Here is a 19240-nt window from a genome sequence, read left to right as displayed (position 1 = left end):
GTTAATATATATAGGTTTATATGCAGATATAGGATTTTATGTGTAGGCATATAATTTGTATACCCATTCCTACTGGAATTAAAGGGTGTACCAGACGCAGCGTAAGTTTGTCGCCAAAATTTACCACGCCTTTTCTAACGCCCACAAGCAGCCCACACCTTTGAACATTTTTTCATTTATTTAAATTTTTTTTATTTTTTGCCACTTTCTATCGATATGCCATAAAGAATGTTGAACTTTCTCGTTCGCACTCCCACCAGCTGAGTAACGGGTATCTGATAGTCGATGAACTTTTTTGTGTTTGTTGTTTTTTTGTTTAACCCTTTCGTATCAGAGGTTTCTTATTGGTTTCCATTTAGAACAATAAATCTTTGTTATCATCAAAAAGACTCTCCCAGACCTTACACTTGGACCACTCAGGCAGATCTACGAACTTCAGGTCATCACTGATGTTAAGGCACTTGATGACCTCGTCGGACTTTCGAACTGGATCAAGTGTCAGCGTGTCCATCCCGTTGATCTTCTCGCTGTAAGGATTACCCGTGGCAGCAAACTGGGTCCAGATGCCCACAGTTCGCTCGATGTTCCTGTACTCCCGACTTTCCTTGGGCAACCGACGAGCCAGCAGGCTGCTGAATAGGTAGGTCAAGTCGTCGGCATGGCTCACCCCCTTGACACCGCGTCCCATTCGCATAATGCGGTAGGGAAAGATTAGCTCCTCGGAGTCGAAATCAAATCGGTAGAAATATACTGGAGCTCCAGCCGCGTAAGCGTGACGGGAATGGACCACCCTCAGGGCAGGAAATACGAAGTAGTTAATCGAACAGAGCTGGAAAGAATTAGCAAAGAATTAGAAAGTAGAAGCACCTTATGCGACGACACTTACATCCATGTAATTATCTGCAGTGCCTTCTGTTCCGGTGCGATGAACATCTCGAATCTTTACACTCCACGAATCCAGCTTTTCCTTACTGGGCTTTGTGGCTAGCAATTCTTTGGGAATGAAAGGGGTAGGGACATCAACCTGCTGCACCACTTGCGGCATTAGCTTGACCTCTGTGGCGAACAATTAAATACACTTATTAAATTGAAATGCAATTAAATGCTCAATATCTAACCTGGGACCCACAGCAGGCCCTCGTACGAAGTGTTTCCTATAAACATGGGGATGGAATTACTCCAGGCGGTCTTCATCATGTCCTTTGGCGGCTTGGGTATCACGCACTCGGGCGTGGAGAATGGTTCCAGGGATGGTCCAAAGGCAAACAATATCTTGTTCATGTGGTCCTCCAATGTCAGGACATGTTCCTCCACTCGTATAAGGTCTTTGGCCTTCACGTGCTGCAAAAACTGCAGCACATCCTTGTCGTTGTCCTCGCCCTTGTAGCCAACCAGCTTGGCTATCCTGTAGGCATTGTGGGTGTTGTCGCCGTTGTAGGCCCAAGGACAAATGGCACTGCCCGACTGCAAGATACCCCGATGAAAGAGCCCCTGGGTCTGTTCGGTTATCATCATGTAGTGGGTGGATGCAGCTCCTGCACTCTCTCCAAAAACTGTGATGCAGTTGGGATCTCCGCCGAAACTGGCGCAGTTGTTCTTGATCCACTTGAGGGCCAACACCTGGTCCTTGAGGCCAGCATTTCCAGGTACATTTAGCTCGGCGGACTTTAGAGTCATGAATCCTGTGTAGGTACAAAAATGTTAAAATGTAAAAATATTAGCATACGAACACGCTGCCTACCCAAAGCACCAAGTCGGTATTGTATGGTGACGAGGACGACATCTTCTTTCATAAAGTAGTCCGGGCCGTACCATTCCCGACTGGCCTCGCCGATAATGAAGGCTCCTCCGTGAATCCAAACCATAACCGGGCGGGGCTTATCCGGCTTCACCTTAAATTTACCACCAAAAATGGTTAGTTAGAAACAAGCTTTTAGTTTCCTTACGCAAAGAACAATCTCTAAAATGTCACCAAAACGGTCTTAAGGTTTTAACTGCCTTCAAGATATTTAATCAATACAAGAAAATGCAATGTCCTTTGAGCAAAGAAATCATTGAAATTGATTTATTAAATATTCATTTGAATATTTGACATCACAGAGCGGCGCTTTGCTTAAGGCGTGCGATGATGCTATGAAATAATAACACGATATTGTTGTTAGGAACGATTATTAAGGATTGTTATGAAGGCGGACAGATAGACGGACAGAAAGATTGAGACGAACAGGTAAACGGACGGGTTGGTGAACGGCTGGTTTTTGGGTGTTACTCACATTGTTGGTGTACACATTTAGATAGAGGCAGTCCTCGGAGCCCTCTACCTTGTCGAAGACGAAGTGCACCTGGACGGCCTTATCCTTGGGCTGGCTGCAGTCCCGCACTCCCTCCCAGGGAATGGGCCTTTGCGGGGCCTTGAACCGCAACTCCCCCACCGGCGGCTGGGCGTAGGGGATACCTTCGAAACTGAAGTAGGGCACATCGTAGAGTGATAGACGTTTGACACCCCGCACTTGGCCGTACTCCGTGTCGGCGACTACTGTTTCATTGGTGGACAGGAGATACTGCTGGACTTTATGCTCGATGGTTCTGCAATTGCACGACGGCACAAATAATTAGCATAATAATATTGGGTCTGCGCCCAGATAATTTGATATTTTTGTCACAAAGTCAATTATTTTAATTCATTCTCAAAGCCACTGCCAGTAGGCATACTGCATGCATTGCATTAAATTTAAATTGTTTTGCTGATGTTCATCCCATCGCATCCACAGCTTCACATCGCATCCAATGCATCACAACCCATTTACCAGCCCTATTGAAATTTACCAACACTGGAAATACTTGGGAATACTTGATTTCCTTAGCCAAACAATATCTTTTAGATCAGTTCAGTTTAAAGTGATACTGGATGCTTAACATAATCTGTGTATTTTTTATTTTGCTTTATTTAATTTGGAAATAAATGAATTGCTTCCTGAACCAAGTTCTTAAGGTAAAGAGGCACCACCGACGTTGTGAAGGAATTCAAAATATAAATAAGTATTTCTTTGAGTGTGTGACATATGTACAACTGAAGGATCAGGCGAACAACGGGTTTAGTTGGTGCAGTCGACTGTGTGTCCACCTGCTAACCAGGCACGTCTGTCAGTGATAAATTAACACAGTCCGCTGGCCAAAATTTAAAGCCCAGGACTAACTCAAATCGCTTGCAGTAAAATCATTAAATCATTTGGGCAGTAATCTTCAGAATATTGAATAAGCATGAGCAGTTGTTCTGCCTTATCAGTAGGTGTCAGTTTGTTATCTGAGGCCAAGCCCTTAGGTTGGTTTAATGGTTTTTAATTGGTTTTATTGTTCATTAAAAACAGACTTTGATTCCCCTTTAATCCATTGTATGTATGTAATTCTATAAAACAATTAAAGGCAAATTCAATGCGTAGAACTGCTGATTATTATTCTAAGCCCCGCACACACTGTTATTACATTACGTTACGGCAGGAAAATAAAATCACACCTATTTAGCAGTAGTCATCGTGACCAAATTTTATTTTGCCATTTAAATCGAAACACCGTGAAAATGACTGAAACTGACACTATTTACCAAGCGGCTTCATTATCAAGGTTAATGTGTGATAAGAGCCATACGAGACGACGATGACGATGACTTTGCAAATTAAATAATTATTGTTGGGATCACAGCGAGTAGTCAATGTTTAATTAACATTATCTATATTGACGAGCTACTCGTCTATCGAATATAATGATGCAGTCGTCATTAGAGAATTTATAGATGTTAGCCATAGGTTTGAATCACAAAACAAAGTATCCAACAGTGCCAGAACCCATTTTGTATAATGCTGTAGCCATAAAGTTGCGGGTAAATTGGTCAATAAATATAAAATATCTTTTACGTTAAACTGATTAAGCAATGAATACAGATTTATGAATACGATTAATCGATTAATGCTTACAAGTGACGGTTTAATACCCTCGACAGAAACTTTCCGGAATTAAGCCAGAATATGTAAAAACTTTGCCAGTTAATGCTTTTGATGGGCAATTTCGGTGGTTTATTGTGTTTGCCTCTCTCAAACTGCCCATGCATAAAACAATATACAAATAATAGTACGAGTTGCCAATCCAAAAAAGTTATATTTAAAAAAGTTATACCCTACCCCTGCTATGCTCATCATGATTGCATAATGCTGCAAAGATCTCTTAATTGGGAAGCCACAAATTAGTTTCTGCCATCCAAAAAATTAGTCATGCCTAGCAGACTTGACTGTAAAAAAGGTGGGCACGCAAAACCCCGAAATACGAACCGCTACAAAATACAAAGCAAACCATAGCCACAATTACAATCGAAAGTATGGAGACAACGCGCCTCGGCATTAATAAGCCGTTAAATTAATAATTAATAAGTTGATAAATATTTCCCAGCATTGAGGCCAACGGCGAAACTTACTTGAGGCGCCACCGCAGGCGCTCCACAAAGCCGAGGTTCTTATTCATATCGGATGGACTAGAGCACACACACGATGCGATCGCTTTGCTATACTCGTTTATATACTCGTTTATTTGTAGATACTTATAGGCGCGAGCTGCGTACTGTATCGCGCCAGCTCCGAACCGAAACTGAAATTAAAAACACACTTTTCCACATCGAATTCCAGCGGACAGCGCGAACCCGCCAAATAGGCGAAAAGAACCGAAGAAATATTATAGAAAAAATATACTACATTAACACAAATATCAGAATACAAATTACCGAACGAGAAGAGCGTGGGGAGCGGCAGAGCGATAAAGGCACACAAAAAGAATACAAGTATTTCAAGTGCGGTGCTGAGATAAACGCAAAAACTGATATAGCTCAAGCTGATCATTGAGCGTGGGCTGTCGGATGGTGGGCGGTGGGCGGTGGGCGTGGCACACCTCCTAGCGAATGCATAAGCTCGACAAAAGGGCACTTTCGAGTCCGGAGTGCAGAAAGCCAGAGCTGCTTTCAACCAACCGGGTATCTAAAGGGTCTGCTGGAGTATCTGCGAGATAGATAAGCATCTCACCTATAAAGAGACCAGGAGTCATATATTAAATGCTTTTACCTGACAAAGTGTGCTCCGCTCTCAGCCGATCTATCTTAACTTAGCCAAGTGACTATTTTAGGGCTACTAAATAGAGGGAAAGAAGTGGTAAGTGGCCCGCTGAGTGGGTCAACAACATTTCGATCGCGCCGGCCAAAGTAGTGTAAATAAACAAATTGATGCGGTTTGTTTTTGCTTATACGGTCACCGAGCTTTCGACTGGAGTGGGGCGTTGCCGTAAAGCTCCGGATCAGCTTAAATGCGGAAAGCTAACAGTGGGCACAATTGCTTTTTGAGCGGAGAAAATAAATACGAAATGCTGCGGTAGGTAGAACCTACCAACCCTTAGAGTAAAAAACAAAATAGTTTATTGAATGATTACAAAAATGATAGCAAAATAGACTTCCGCATAACCCCGCCACTAATTCATGTCACTGTATAGCCCATTCCACACCTCCAGACCATCCTTTTCGACCTGCGTTACACACTCCACCTGCTGTCCAATATTCAACGCCTTGAAGGGAGACTTCGCGGAGACGGGTAACCACTGATCCGGCCCCGTCTCCGGGCAATTGGGATCGCCAGTCCTGGCGAACGTGGTCAGTATGCCCACCATACGCTGGATGGTCTGGAACTCCGGGGAGTCCAGCGGTTGCCTCGCTTGGGCCTGTTTGTGGAAAATGTAGCCCAAGTCATCCGCATGGCAGACACCGCGCTTGATGTCATCACCGCAGAGCTGGTTTCTCATCAGATTCAGCTTGGGCGAATCGAAGTCGAACCGGTACAGATAGGTAGCTGCTTGTGCGTGGGATAATCTGGAGAGCACCACCCTATGTATGCCGTGCCAGAACAACTTGTAGCTGAAGAGCTGTGGATCAAATATGTCAATTAACATTTTATGGTAAAATATTTGTATCCGACTTTCTCTGATACAAATAAATCCCTGGACTGGTGGCGTTGTGAGGCAGTAAAAGTAACTAATACCTATGATACTCACGTCTAGAATCTGGGTGACGTTATTCTTGGTGATACCGCGCGGTCCATAGTGGTACTTCACAAGAGCTTCGGCCGCTGTGTTCCGCTGCTCCACGCTCATCGATTGGTACAGCTCGTGAGGCAATACCATCGCCGGTTCATGCTTCAGCAGCTCCAGCATATAGCCATTATCGAGCTGACAAAAAGGGTAGTACACCAGTCCCTCGAAGGAAGTGCCGCCCAGGAGCAGGGGCACCTCGCAGGACCACGCCTCCTTCATCAGCTGCTGAAATGGGGCTCGAACCAGGCCTCCAACCACTGGAACAAATGGGTTGAGAAACCCAAAGCAACGGTCACGGGGTGAGATGAATTCGTGGCCTATGAGTTTTTCGGCATTCACGTGGCGCAGAAACTCCAATATGGAGACCTCTTCCGCGGGTCCTTGGTATCCTGCGGAGGTGGCCAGGCGGCAGAATATACTATCTCTATCGGGAGCATTCACCCAGGGACTCAGCATCGATCCGGACATCATGATGGCCTTGTGGAAGAGCCCCTTCGCCTGCGGCAGACACATCATGAAGTGCACCGAGGCCGCCCCAGCACTCTCGCCAAAGAGCGTGATGTTCTGTGGGTCTCCGTTGAAGTTCCGTATGTGCTGGCTAACCCACTGAAGTGCCAGTAGCTGATCATGGAGACCCGCATTGCCCGGCACGTCCAACTCGCAACTGGGCATACTAAGGAATCCCAGGGCGCAGAGGCGATAGTTGAATAGCACGTACACAACATCCTTGCTCATCAAATAATCCGGTCCGTATTTGCTCCTTACTGCTCCGCCCGTGCGGAATGCACCACCGTAGATATACACCATAACGGGCAAAGGTGGCTCCGATTCATTGAACTAGGGGGACATTGTTTAAGTTATGAACTATTTTATTATTTTCGATTAATTGATAATTGATTCATAGAAGCCTATATAAAATGGAATTGTGCTAGAACAAGTTATATCCATCCTTAAAATTGTGTTGCTAAAAAATTATTAAAAATTGTTTCGTTTATTTAAGCATGGCTTTTCTCATTATAGGGTATACTAGATTCGTTGAAAAGTATACATACAAAAAGTATGTAAGAGGCAGAAGGAGGCGTTTCCGACCATATAAAGTATGTATATTCTTGATCAGGATCCATAGACGAGTCGATCTGACCATGTCCGTCCGTCTGTCCGTTCGTTGTCCGTATGAACGCCTCGATCTCAGGAACTACAAAAGCTAGAATGTTGAGATTAAGCATGCAGCTTCCAATAACATAGACGCAGTGCAAGTTTGTTGCCAAATCTTGCCACGCCCAAAAACCGCACAAAACAAACTTTTGAAAAATATTATATTTTTGAATTTTTGAATATATCTTCTAAATATATCTTCTAAATTCGTTAAAACAATTGTTAACTTTTAATTCTTATTTTAATTTTATAATTTTTTTCCCCCAACTTCTACCGATATTCCAGAAAAATTGGAAATTTCTCGTTAGATAGTCGGGGAACTCGACTTTAGCATTCTATCTTGTTTTGAGTTTGTTTTATCTAAATTTACACATACTTTTTAATCCGTCCCAGTTATTTACGGTTTATAAGATTTATTCAAGGATTGCAGACTATCTTCACTAATAAAAGTGCATGCTAACTGATGTCATAAAGGTAAGAGTGTTCTTACGAGTATACTCTCCTATCTAGCTAGTATTTAGTGGGCACTGAGATTCCCCCGCAGTCAAACTGAAGAGTCAGCCGAGATCGGAAATGTCTTTCGAAAAGTAAAAACATTTTTCTTTCAATTGTTCCTTTAGTGAAATAGTATATTATTTTCAGTAGTGGAACTTCCCCCGTGGTGCAGACCACACATGGAAAAGTGCAGGGAACACGAATGAAGGGGCTTTATGACAATGAATTCTATGTTTTTGATGGCATCCCATATGCAGCTCCTCCACTCGGATCTCTTCGCTTTAAGGAGCCACAAGATCTTCAACCATGGACAGGGATTCGAGATTGCTCCAAGCCAGCTAGCAATTGCTTGCAAGTGCCCTCAATAACAAATATGGTTGAGGGTTCAGAGGATTGTCTGTACTTAAATATGACAGTGAAAACGGTAAGTTTTTAAATTCCAGAACGATATATTATTACTATTTATTTATTTTAAAGCTGCAAAGCAAGAAGCCTTTACCCCTCATGGTTTATATCCATGGTGGGCTATTTATTCGCGGAGATCCTTGGAGGAAAACTTGGGGTCCGGACTATTTTATGGAAGAGAATGTTATTCACATAAGCATTGGATATCGCTTGGGACTTTTCGGTGAGTTTTTTAAAAGGTTTTGCAAGTTCCTAACACTGAGTCTACATTTCAGGATTTCTAAGCTTTGCTGACCCCTCGCTAGGTATTCCTGGAAATGCTGCCCTCAAGGATATCATCAAGGCCTTTCATTGGATTAAGGCGAATGCACGTAATTTTAATGGTGACCCCGATAGAATTACCATCTTTGGCCACAGCTCGGGCAGCATGACGGTTCAGATGCTGTTGGCCAGTCCGCAAACGGAAGGGCTCTTCCACAAGGCCATCCTTTTGGCGGGTTTTTCGATGGAGGTTAACACTCTGCCACATTTGGAGTACCGTTTGGCGAAGTGTTTGGGCTACGAGGGAGATAATGTCGATAGCCAGGTTTTGGAGTTCCTATTGAAGGCTGATCCGGTGGAGCTCGTTACTGCTGACGTTTTCAGCCCGGAGGAGAAGGCTGAAGGCATTAGGTTATCGTTTAAGCCAACCATTGAGAGGTATGCTACTCCCAATGCTGTTTTATTGGCGGAGCCCAAGGAACTGCTGCGAACCAGTTGGAGCAACCGCATTCCCATCATTTTAGGCGCTAACACTGATGAGGGACTAATCAGTATAGTTGGCTTTAAAACTAATCCCAAGGTCTTGCAGGGGTTCCGGGACAACCCAGAGAGGGTACTTCCCGCTGTCCTTAAGAGCACCTGCAACTCGGATCAAAAGCGTGAAATGGGTATCAAAATTCTGGAGTATTTCTGCCAGGCGAGTGGTGAACAACTTAGCTTGGATCATTTCGATGCTATAAAAGACATCTTCACCCACGCTGTCTTTCACTCCCTATACCGAATGATCAATTCCAGACTGGAGTACGCTCAGGCACCCACTTATTTTTACCGCTTCGGCTTCGATTCGCCGGACTACAACTTTTACCGGATTCGGTACTGGGGAAAGGAGCTGCGCGGAGTTGATCACGCGGATGAGCTGGGCTATATATATGTCCACCCGTCCACTTTTAAATTGGACAGATCCCGACCGGAGTTTACCACGATTTGCCGAATGATATCAATGCTCGTGCACTTTGCCGCCACCTCGGATCCCAATTCACCGCTTACAAAACCCTTTGTGGATTGGAAGCCACTAAGCTCGGGACCTGCTCGTATGGTCCTCAGCATTGACGAGCAACTGAGGTTTATACCGCATACCATGCCTAAGCTAGAGCTCTTTGACCAGCTGTTCGAACAGGCTGGAGTTCCCCTTTTTTAGGCCTTGTTACCCGACCCCTTACTTAACAGTTTTATTACTGAATCATAAATTGAGCAGGCCAAAGTTTGGATACGATGGCCTGCCGAGTTAATAAATGTTTGGCCAAATTTGGGCGTTGCGAAGAACTACTCACATGCTTGGTGTATACGTTTAAGTACAGGCAATCCTCGCTGCCGACGACCTTGCCCGTCCGTCGGTCCATCTGCAGAGGAATAGGTCCCTCCTGCCGAGCATCGAGCTCTGAATTCCACGGATCTGCCGAATGGGAGGCCCTAAACCGGGTTTTCCCCAGCGGCGGCTGGGCATAGGGAATCCCCTCGAAGCTGTAGTACTCGTCGCCATAGATGCCGCTCAGCCGACGACCCTTCACACTCCCTACTGAAAGATTGACGACCTTGGAGTCCGCATCACCTGCTGATGGGCATGAAAACCTCTTTAAGCCGGGACCACAACGCGGGATTAGGAGTCTGAAAAATTTGATCCGACTTCGAATTCTCGGCTGACAGAGTTTCCACATGTCATAGTCAAATGCTATTTTTGACCCGAAAGAGAAGGTAGACTTGATCCAAGCTAAATGTGTTCCCGAGACCCTGAATAAATCGGAGAAGTTAGGTAATGAGGTAATAAGGATGGCCAACTGATTAGAAAAAAATATTAGTGGAAAAAATACGGAATATATATTTCCACTACTCTAATTTTGAACAATAACATCAAAGGTTGATTCATTTTGAAATGAACATAGTTCAGTGTGCCTCAATAGGCAAATCCCCGTGCTCACAATCACGGCAACGGCATCCTTTGCGGTGCTCCTCCTCCAGGAGACTTAGAAGTTGCTCATTATCGCATACCTCATACAGCATTTTGCCCTCATTGGATTCCTGACCCTTGTATAGTGACTCCGGCGTATATTCTTTTTGAATGCAATCCGTTTTTTCATCCTTAGCTTCGACTACGTTCGATTTATCCTTCTTGCATACACGGAATTTCCGGATCTGGACATCAACATGTAGCTTATACGAATCGTACAGTTTTGGTAGGGTAAAAATAAACACGTGTCCTACAGGGAAAATAAATTCATCTCAAGCATAATTAAAGTGAAACCATATTAAACACATGCACATACCAAATAGAAGCAAAGACAATCCGTTCAAACAATCTCCGAGCAAATTGAAGCCGCAGAGCAAAACAAGGAACTTTAAGGAATCCTCCCACTTTTCCACTAGCAACAGTTCAATCAAACGGTTTAAAATTGAATTTAGATGGACAACTGCTTTTCCGGCCAGCTGAAGAGTCTCCTCCCGGGGAATTTCAATCTTCACGTGAGGATAGCAACGTGAGATCTGATCTTTGTTCCCATCCTTTTTCCAGATCCTCCAGAACTGCACCAGAAGGCGATAGCCAATAGCTGCCAGGAGAACTGTGATCCCTGTCATGCTTACTACACTGATCACCGAATGTACCATAACATCCAGCAGGAAAAGCAGGATGCCCGTAAAGACAATCAAAGTCTTTCGGCAATTGCGCCACAACAACAGGTTCTTCAGATCCATAAACATCTGGCTGGAGTCCTCAGCCTTCAACGGAGTATCGGAATTCATATTTTCGAATTTCTGAGAGTCACTTTCGGATGCTGGTTGTGGACTAAGGGTAAATTATGTTTAATGTTTTCGGAGCTGAGTAATGTTTCAAAGGTCAACCGAATAGACTAGTGAAAGGATTTCCGGTTGTGAGGTGACTACATTTCGAATCACCATTTCAATATCTCGATTCAGCGTTAAATTCCATTTTGGAAAAGTTTCTCGAAATAACTGTGCATCAAACCAAAGAAAATTGTAAGAAAAATCTATCACGTCCACTCTTTTGAAAATAAAATATTTTTTTAATTTTATTACATTTATCTTGCGCCCACATGATTTTCCCACCCACGGACTTTGATTAGCTGAGTAGCGGGTATTTAATAGTCGCTTTTACTTACGAATCTTCAGAGCGTTGCATAAAAATAAGAATAGTGCACAAAATAATAGTAGATTCCAAAAACTTGTTAGCCTTTTGACACGAATGGCAAAACCACTATTATACAAAAACACATCTGTCCGTTTTTTCAAAGCATGCTAGTTTCGCGCGCAACCTATCGATAAGTGCGCAAAGTGGATCGATAACTGCGCAGCACTGTACTGCACTCACAACATACTGCACACAAAAATATACTAAACTTGAACAAGGCGGTCGCCTTGGTTACAGGTCGCTTGCTGCTTTATTTAAAGCTATATGAACATAATATTGTCACGCTCAATTTGTTTCCCATAACCTAACCGTAAATATACACATTACAAACTTTGTTCTTTTTGGTAAATAGTATATGCAAGCACTACATAATTAAACTAATTAAAAGTACCGTGCCCATTCAAGTTAATTAGGAGTCGAATTCAAGGAGAACGTAAATTTTAATTTTTTTAATATGTGGTTTATTTAAGCAAGTACTAGTATTTCATAGACTGCTCGGTATCTTTATTTTTCCGAGCGGGCGGTCACACTTAATCCACTGAACAAGCGTGCTTGTGCTAAATAATTTGACTGATCTTGAAATCTGGTAAATAGCGCCAATATAGCCGCATCTGAACACTCCTGCCGATGGTAATCAAGTATTGGCCAAGAGCTAGCAATGTTGTGTAAAAATCAGCGCGAAACTAAAGCCGAATTCAAACAAAAGAAGCAAGCAGCGGCCTGACAGGGTTTTCCGTGTCAGCAGAGCAAAATCGATTGGTTAAAAAAACGCGTTTACGTATAATATAGATAGTTATCTAATATCTAATATCCGAGTTGTGAGGCTTATTTTCGTAAAACAGAGCTACGTGCGATTTACGTCTGTTGAAAATCCATTCTCGGGCATTCCAACGTATACGCCCGCAGAGTCAGACAGCAAAATCGTAGGCTTAACACATTTTCCGTTGATTTTCCGTAGTCGCGTGTGAGAAACCGAAACTCGAAACAAGAAACCCGGAATCGGAAACCCCATTTGAAATCAATATGCGGGAATGTATCTCTATCCACGTGGGCCAGGCTGGTGTCCAGATTGGAAACGCCTGCTGGGAGCTCTACTGCCTGGAGCACGGCATCCAGCCCGATGGCCAGATGCCCTCTGACAAGACCGTGGGCGGAGGTGATGACTCGTTCAACACCTTCTTCAGCGAGACTGGAGCTGGCAAGCACGTGCCCCGCGCCGTGTTCGTGGATCTGGAGCCCACTGTGGTCGATGAGGTCCGTACCGGAACCTACCGTCAGCTGTTCCACCCCGAGCAACTGATCACCGGCAAGGAGGATGCGGCCAACAACTACGCCCGTGGCCACTACACCATCGGCAAGGAGATCGTGGATCTTGTTCTGGACAGGATTCGCAAGCTGGCCGATCAGTGCACCGGTCTGCAGGGCTTCCTCATCTTCCACTCGTTCGGTGGGGGTACTGGCTCTGGCTTCACCTCTCTGCTGATGGAGCGTCTCTCCGTGGACTACGGCAAGAAGTCCAAGCTGGAGTTCGCCGTGTACCCAGCTCCGCAGGTGTCCACCGCAGTGGTGGAGCCCTACAACTCCATCCTGACCACGCACACCACCCTGGAGCACTCCGACTGCGCCTTCATGGTGGACAACGAGGCCATCTACGACATCTGTCGCCGCAACCTGGATATCGAACGACCCACTTACACTAACCTGAATCGTTTAATCGGCCAGATAGTGTCCTCGATCACCGCCTCTCTGCGATTCGATGGAGCCCTCAATGTGGACCTCACCGAGTTCCAGACCAACCTGGTTCCCTACCCCCGCATCCACTTCCCGCTGGTGACCTACGCCCCCGTCATCTCCGCCGAGAAGGCCTACCACGAGCAGCTGTCGGTGGCCGAGATCACCAACGCCTGCTTTGAGCCAGCCAACCAGATGGTCAAGGTGGATCCCCGGCACGGCAAGTACATGGCCTGCTGCATGCTGTACCGCGGCGATGTTGTGCCCAAGGACGTGAACGCCGCCATCGCCACCATCAAGACGAAGCGCACTATTCAGTTCGTGGACTGGTGCCCCACCGGCTTCAAGGTGGGCATCAACTACCAGCCACCCACTGTGGTTCCAGGCGGAGATCTGGCCAAGGTTCAGCGTGCCGTGTGCATGCTGTCCAATACCACTGCTATCGCCGAGGCCTGGGCCCGTCTGGACCACAAGTTCGACCTGATGTACGCCAAGAGGGCCTTCGTCCACTGGTATGTTGGTGAGGGCATGGAGGAGGGCGAGTTCTCCGAGGCCCGCGAGGATCTGGCTGCCTTGGAAAAGGACTACGAGGAGGTCGGCATGGACTCGGGTGATGGCGAGGGCGAGGGTGCTGAGGAGTACTAGAGCGGATAGGTGTGCATCCCTCAAAATCCCGCTTATTTTCATACGCTCCCACTCGCATGCATAAATTCTCTGCGACACTGTATAGCGAACAAAAAGGAAAATAAAAACCCCAAGAACCCAGTTGGTGTTTTAATTTATTAAAAGTTAGTATAAATTGCACTTAAATGGATGAACTTTGATATAAAACCTAAAGTGCATTAAAAAAGTTGTACACATGGGGTATATCACTTCCTTACACGACAATTGTTGTGTATTTCTATCATATTTATTGAGTTGCTCCTTTTCTTGTTTATAAGCAAGTTATTTTTCGGATAACTAAACCCCTATACATCATTTCACAGTCCACAGGAAACTGCACTTCAAAAAGGGCACTGGTTTGGGATTTACACACCTATGTGTAGTAAAATTTGGACCATTGGTTAATAGTGAATAGTGGCAGTTCGTTCCCAAAGTCATAATAATGAACGATAGGGTCTTTACTAAGAATTCCACGTATGCATGGATGGATCCAGTTCCGCGACTATTAAAATCTTTTCTGTAATGTTTTCACCAGGTATTATCTAGAATTCCACCTATAAAAACCCTGGAACGATATTGTTTGTGTCATTCTGCATCCATTCTTTTCTTCACACCGCGCGGAAGTTCATAATATTCCAAGAAAGAAAAAGGGCTAATCCCAACTTTCTAGACTTAATTATTCTTAATATCTCGACGTTCCACCGCAGAACAGATGGACATATGTAGTCGACTAGGCCAGTGATCCTAATCAGGACATATGTACATACATATTTATATACTTAGTTTTCAGTTCCTGCGAAGAGTACCGGGAATAACCAATTACTTCATCAGGAGAAATAGGGACATCGGTTCTTCATATTGGTTCTTTAAAAATTATAACTAAATCTTAGCAAGGTAAGATCGGTTTACCTAAGTTTGCGTCAAATCGTTTATTTTAGATCAATTGGCTTGGCCTTATTGGCCTTACGCCCTTAATTTGTCCCACTTGCAGGGCTAGTTCTCAAATAACCAGGGTGTTTTAATAAAATTCTGTACCTCTCCGACATTGTTAGGAGTCGTCCGTCCTTTCCCAGTTCGTGTCGTTTGTCGATTGAATTAAAACTAGTAAAACATTAAACACTTTGGGACAACATGCATTCAGAAAGACTACCTGGTTAATACGTGCGAACTCACCGTCTGAGCGATGGATTCCGAGAAGGTATTGAATATACCTATTCCCAAAATCGGGGAGATAATGAGCGGTAATCGGCGACTCGGCTGGTAATCCCCCTACCAAGAAAATATGAACATTAAAGCCCTTCTACCTGTTGCACACTTTTTAACACATATAACACACGTATAACAAGTGAGCACCCTGTAGACAAGTTCCTCCACTATTAGATACCAGTTACTCAGTTAAAAAATAATAAGGATAAATCGATCGCAAGGGAAAAACGATGGATTTTGAAAACTTGAGTGCATTTATTTAGTTGAATACAAAAGTATTTTTCGTATTAGAATCCAAACATCAATAGTCACTTCTTATACGCCTTACTCGTAGCGTTTTTTTTAGTCTTATAAATTTTTATCGATTGCCGAAAAACTTTTCAACGCCCACTCTACCGTCCAACCACGCCCACATTTTTGAAAAATATTTGGATATTTTTTTATTAGTTTTGTAAATTTCTATCGATTTGCCAAAAAAAAGTATTCGATATTCCAGAAAATTATGAAATTTCTCTTTCGCACTAACGTTATCTTAGTAACGGGTATCTGATAGTCGAGGAACTCGACTATAGCATTCTATCTTGCTTAAAATTGTTAGCAGCATGCCTAATTTCATTGTTTGACTTCTTTTAGTTCCCGATATCTCCATGTTCATAGGAACAGGACTTGGCAAGATCGAAGAAAATTATCATAGAAATCCTAAATGGTAAATAAATGCAACTTAATTTTATCTTAGCGAGGTATGCAAAACAGTACTTTTCTGAACATAAACGCGGAAAAATTTATTTGTATGCTCAGATCAATTGATTAGGCTTATACAAGCTATCCCAAATTTGAAGTTTTTCATACTCGGGCAAATCTATTATATTGACATCGCTGCTGATGTTAACAACTCGCTTGGGATCATCCTTTGTAGATGGTCGCCAGTCCAAATGGCCAATCTCAGGACAATTAGGATTGGAGGTCGCAGCGAATGCCGTCCAAATGCCAATCATCCTTTCGATGGTGCGGTATTCCGCAGATGTCTTCTCCAGTTTCCAAGAGCCCACGTTCCGGAACAAATAGCTCAGGTCATCAGCATGGGCCACCCCAGTTTTAATGTGATCTCCACAGAATTTAGTCCGGTAGAAGTTGAAGCTCGGCGAATCGAAGTCGAACCGATAGTAATATGTGGGTGCCTTTGCATAGGTAAGTCTTGCGTTCAAGGTGCGATTAAAGCCGTGCCAAAATACTTTGTAGGAATACAGCTAAGAAAGTAAATATAATATTTTTGATAAGAAAGTCTTATAAAACAACATGTCTTTTACTTACATCGAGCATATTCATAAACAGTCCTGAGCTGGGCGGTGCATCTCCGAAGTAGGCTTTGATCAGGCGCTGACTGTACTCCAGATTGTCTTCCTCGCTGCTAACCCTGCGCACATCAACTGGCACCAGCCTAAGTGGATCCTTGCTTAGCTCATCCAATGCCTTGAGATTGGCCGAAACGGCTGGATACATGAACAGACCCTCGAAGGAAGTTCCACCCAGCATGACGGGCAAATCGTTGGACCACGCATCCCGGGCCATCTCCACTGGCGGCTTGGGCACCACGCAATCCTCACCCACATACGCCTCCACTGTGGGTCCGAAGGCGAAGAGCAGACCATTCCTTCGGTGCTCGGGTGTTATCAAATTATGGTTCACTAAATCCCTAGCCGGAACTCCGCGGAGATATTCCAGTACCTTGGCGTCGTTATTTTCGCCAGTGAAACCATTCTGCTGAGCCAGGCGGAAGGCAAAGTCTTCGGCCGGGTTGAGGGACCAGTAGTTGTGGACCGTTCCCGACATGGGAATGGCTTTGTGGAACAGTCCCCTGGTCTGCTTCGTACACATCATAAGGTGGGTGGAACATCCGCCGGCGCTATCTCCAAACACCGTTATGTTACTATCATCACCATTGAAGTTGGAAATGTACTGCTCGACCCACTTAAGAGCTAGCACTTGGTCCTTAAGGCCTGCGTTTCCGGGAACTTGCAGACTCGGATCCTGGAGGGAGAGGAATCCTTTAGGAAATAGGGCAATAGAATAAAAAGATTTACTTTAAATTTGTTTAACAAATGTGAGTGTGCATTTCTACCATTCACTTAATTGACTTCCAATGAAATGTGTACAAATTGAATTTTCGACTAGAGTTGATTTTTAGCTTTAAGAAATACAGCTATTTTGTTTTATATTTAAACCTAAATAAAAATATATAAAACAAAAGCACATCTTGATATAGTATGTTTAAAAGTGAAAAATTATTTTCATCACAAAAGTTAATATTATAACTTTTATGTTCGTCAGTTATGATCGTCAGTTGATTTTTACCTCGTCCGGAGGTGCTTTGATTTGATATTAAAAGATTTAATACAGATTATAATTTTTTTCCACTGTTTGTTTAAGTCTATCTCAATATTTCTGTAAGTGGCTTTATGAAACTACTTGTTATATCTTATGAGTTTGCCGCTTTTAACTTAAAAATAAATTGTTCGCATCGTTATCAACACAAATGTGAAGAAAAGCATGATTTCCTTATAGAAATCGAGGGAAAATGGCAAAAAACACAAGTCTCTAACTTTAGTGGTTAATAAGGTTTGGCTAAACTAAAGCTTATATACCATAATTAAAATATCAGACAGACGGATAATATATGTATATAATTTATTGAGTTAGAAACGCCTCTTTCTGTCAGTTTCATTTTTTTCTAGGAATATAGTATAGTCTTTTATTCTGTAGCTGGTATAAATAATTATATTTACAGTAAAAGTAGATGGTCATTTTAAATCCATAGATTACAAAACACAGGCGCACCAAACAACTGTTTTGATTGATAAGATAATTGCTATCAGATTCAGCTTACTCACCCAAACAATCCACGCGATAGTTAAGCGTCACAAGAACAACATCTTTGGCCATAAAATAGTCCGGGCCGTACAATTCACGGGTTGCCTCGCCTATGGTGAAAGCCCCGCCAAAAATGTATACCATTACCGGCAAAGGCTTGTCACTCTTCAACTGCAAAAATAAATCGGCTATCAGTCATTATAATCGATTGCGGCAACGACTTCAGCTATGGGGGGTATACATATATGTGCACAATCGTAAATTGATTTTAAAAATCTATACAGGCAGTACACTAACCTGTTTGGCATAGACGTTCAGATACAGACAATCCTCGCCGCCTTCGATAACGCGAGTCAGCAAACTCCTCTGGGTTGGCTTCTCTGCGTAGTGGGAGCAATCCAGAACTCCGCTCCACGGATCCGCAGGCACTGGAGCCCTGAATCTCAGCTCTCCCAGCGGGGGCTTCGCAAAGGGGATCTTTTCGAAGCTGAAGTAGGGGTCGTCATAGAGACTAAGGCGCTTAACGCCCCTAATTTGACCCACGGGCAGGGTAAGTTCGCAAGTTTCCAGGCTGTTGTAACCAAGATCCATCGATAAAATTCTGGGGGAATTCCGGTTTTCAATTAATTAACTAATTTGTCTCACTAAATTTGTCCCTAGTTCTTAAATTGCCAGGGTGTTTTAATAAAATTCTGTACCTCTCCGACATTGTTAGAAGTCGTCCGTCCTTTCCCAGTTCGTGTCGTTTGTCGATTGAATTTAAACTAGTAAAACATTAAACACTTTGGGACAACATGCATACCTTCAGAAAGACTACCTGGTTAATATGGTGACTCTGGGCGATGGATTCCGAGAAGGTATTGAATATACCCATTCCCAATGGGGCGTCATCAGCCGGTAATCCCCCTACCAAGTACGAACATTATAGCCCTTCTACCTGTTACACACTTTTGAACACATCTCTTTTTCTCTGCGTGTATCGAGTATAACAAGTGAGCACCCTGTAGACAAGTTCCTCGACATTTAGAGACCAGTTACTCAGTCCCTCAGTAAAAATGTTAATAAGGATAAATCGATCGCAAGGGAAAAACAATGGATTTTGAAAATTTAATTCCATTTATTTATTTGAATAAAAAA

The 19240-nt window shown here is 43.6% G+C and overlaps 4 protein-coding genes across 5 annotated transcripts; 2 read left to right on the top strand and 2 right to left on the bottom strand.

The window, feature by feature from the left end:
• Positions 1-296: 296 nt before the first annotated feature.
• LOC6553277 lies at positions 297-18932 on the bottom strand. The gene is made up of 19 exons (XM_001979159.3): positions 18802-18932; positions 18401-18704; positions 18124-18274; positions 16547-17280; positions 16044-16482; positions 13433-14088; positions 12495-13336; positions 10755-11272; positions 10480-10688; positions 9765-10268; positions 6079-6954; positions 5504-5949; positions 4824-4842; positions 4466-4635; positions 2274-2586; positions 1742-1892; positions 1119-1682; positions 887-1056; positions 297-829 (listed from the first exon to the last, which is right to left on the bottom strand). Exons 1-19 carry the CDS (start codon positions 18810-18812, stop codon positions 356-358), a joined length of 7551 nt encoding a protein of 2516 aa, XP_001979195.2. The 5' UTR covers positions 18813-18932; the 3' UTR covers positions 297-355.
• Positions 7807-9763, top strand: LOC6553279 (esterase B1). 2 transcript variants are annotated; one of them, XM_026975833.1, is made up of 4 exons: positions 7807-7859; positions 7918-8191; positions 8245-8395; positions 8448-9763. In XM_026975833.1, the coding sequence occupies exons 1-4, from the start codon at positions 7846-7848 to the stop codon at positions 9629-9631; spliced, it is 1623 nt and encodes a 540-aa protein (XP_026831634.1). In that variant the 5' UTR covers positions 7807-7845; the 3' UTR covers positions 9632-9763. The 2 variants fall into 2 exon arrangements, with proteins under 2 accessions (XP_026831634.1, XP_026831633.1); XM_026975832.1 differs by having other exon boundaries at positions 7915-8191.
• Positions 10344-11793, bottom strand: LOC6553280 (reticulon-1-A). Its single transcript, XM_001979162.3, has 3 exons — positions 11607-11793; positions 10755-11272; positions 10344-10688 (listed from the first exon to the last, which is right to left on the bottom strand). Exons 1-3 carry the CDS (start codon positions 11624-11626, stop codon positions 10375-10377), a joined length of 852 nt encoding a protein of 283 aa, XP_001979198.3. The 5' UTR covers positions 11627-11793; the 3' UTR covers positions 10344-10374.
• LOC6553281 (tubulin alpha-3 chain) lies at positions 12129-14131 on the top strand. The gene has a single exon (XM_001979163.3). The coding sequence runs from the start codon at positions 12659-12661 to the stop codon at positions 14009-14011; it is 1353 nt and encodes a 450-aa protein (XP_001979199.1). The 5' UTR covers positions 12129-12658; the 3' UTR covers positions 14012-14131.
• Positions 18933-19240: the final 308 nt, after the last annotated feature.

Source organism: Drosophila erecta, unplaced genomic scaffold (assembly GCF_003286155.1).
Source record: "Drosophila erecta strain 14021-0224.00,06,07 unplaced genomic scaffold, DereRS2 tig00000000-arrow-pilon, whole genome shotgun sequence".
Classification (NCBI taxonomy): Eukaryota; Metazoa; Arthropoda; class Insecta; order Diptera; family Drosophilidae; genus Drosophila; species Drosophila erecta.
This window is presented reverse-complemented; position numbering and strand designations above follow the sequence as displayed.

Excerpts from the sequence above, each read along its gene's own strand:
- LOC6553279 (XM_026975832.1), top strand. Across the intron at positions 8,192-8,244 it reads TAAATATGACAGTGAAAACG|CTGCAAAGCAAGAAGCCTTT; the intron begins GTAAGTTTTTAA and ends TTTATTTTAAAG. Across the intron at positions 8,396-8,447 it reads ATATCGCTTGGGACTTTTCG|GATTTCTAAGCTTTGCTGAC; the intron begins GTGAGTTTTTTA and ends TCTACATTTCAG.
- LOC6553280 (XM_001979162.3), bottom strand. The coding sequence starts at position 11,626 with ATGCAACGCTCTGAAGATTC. Across the intron at positions 11,273-11,606 it reads ATGCAACGCTCTGAAGATTC|TCCACAACCAGCATCCGAAA; the intron begins GTAAGTAAAAGC and ends ATTTACCCTTAG. Across the intron at positions 10,689-10,754 it reads ATTGTCTTTGCTTCTATTTG|GACACGTGTTTATTTTTACC; the intron begins GTATGTGCATGT and ends TTTTCCCTGTAG.
- LOC6553281 (XM_001979163.3), top strand. The coding sequence starts at position 12,659 with ATGCGGGAATGTATCTCTATCCACGTGGGCCAGGCTGGTGTCCAGATT.
- LOC6553277 (XM_001979159.3), bottom strand. Across the intron at positions 14,089-16,043 it reads GGATAGCTTGTATAAGCCTA|TGTCGCAGAGAATTTATGCA; the intron begins ATCAATTGATCT and ends TTCGCTATACAG. Across the intron at positions 830-886 it reads CTGCAGATAATTACATGGAT|CTCTGTTCGATTAACTACTT; the intron begins GTAAGTGTCGTC and ends AATTCTTTCCAG.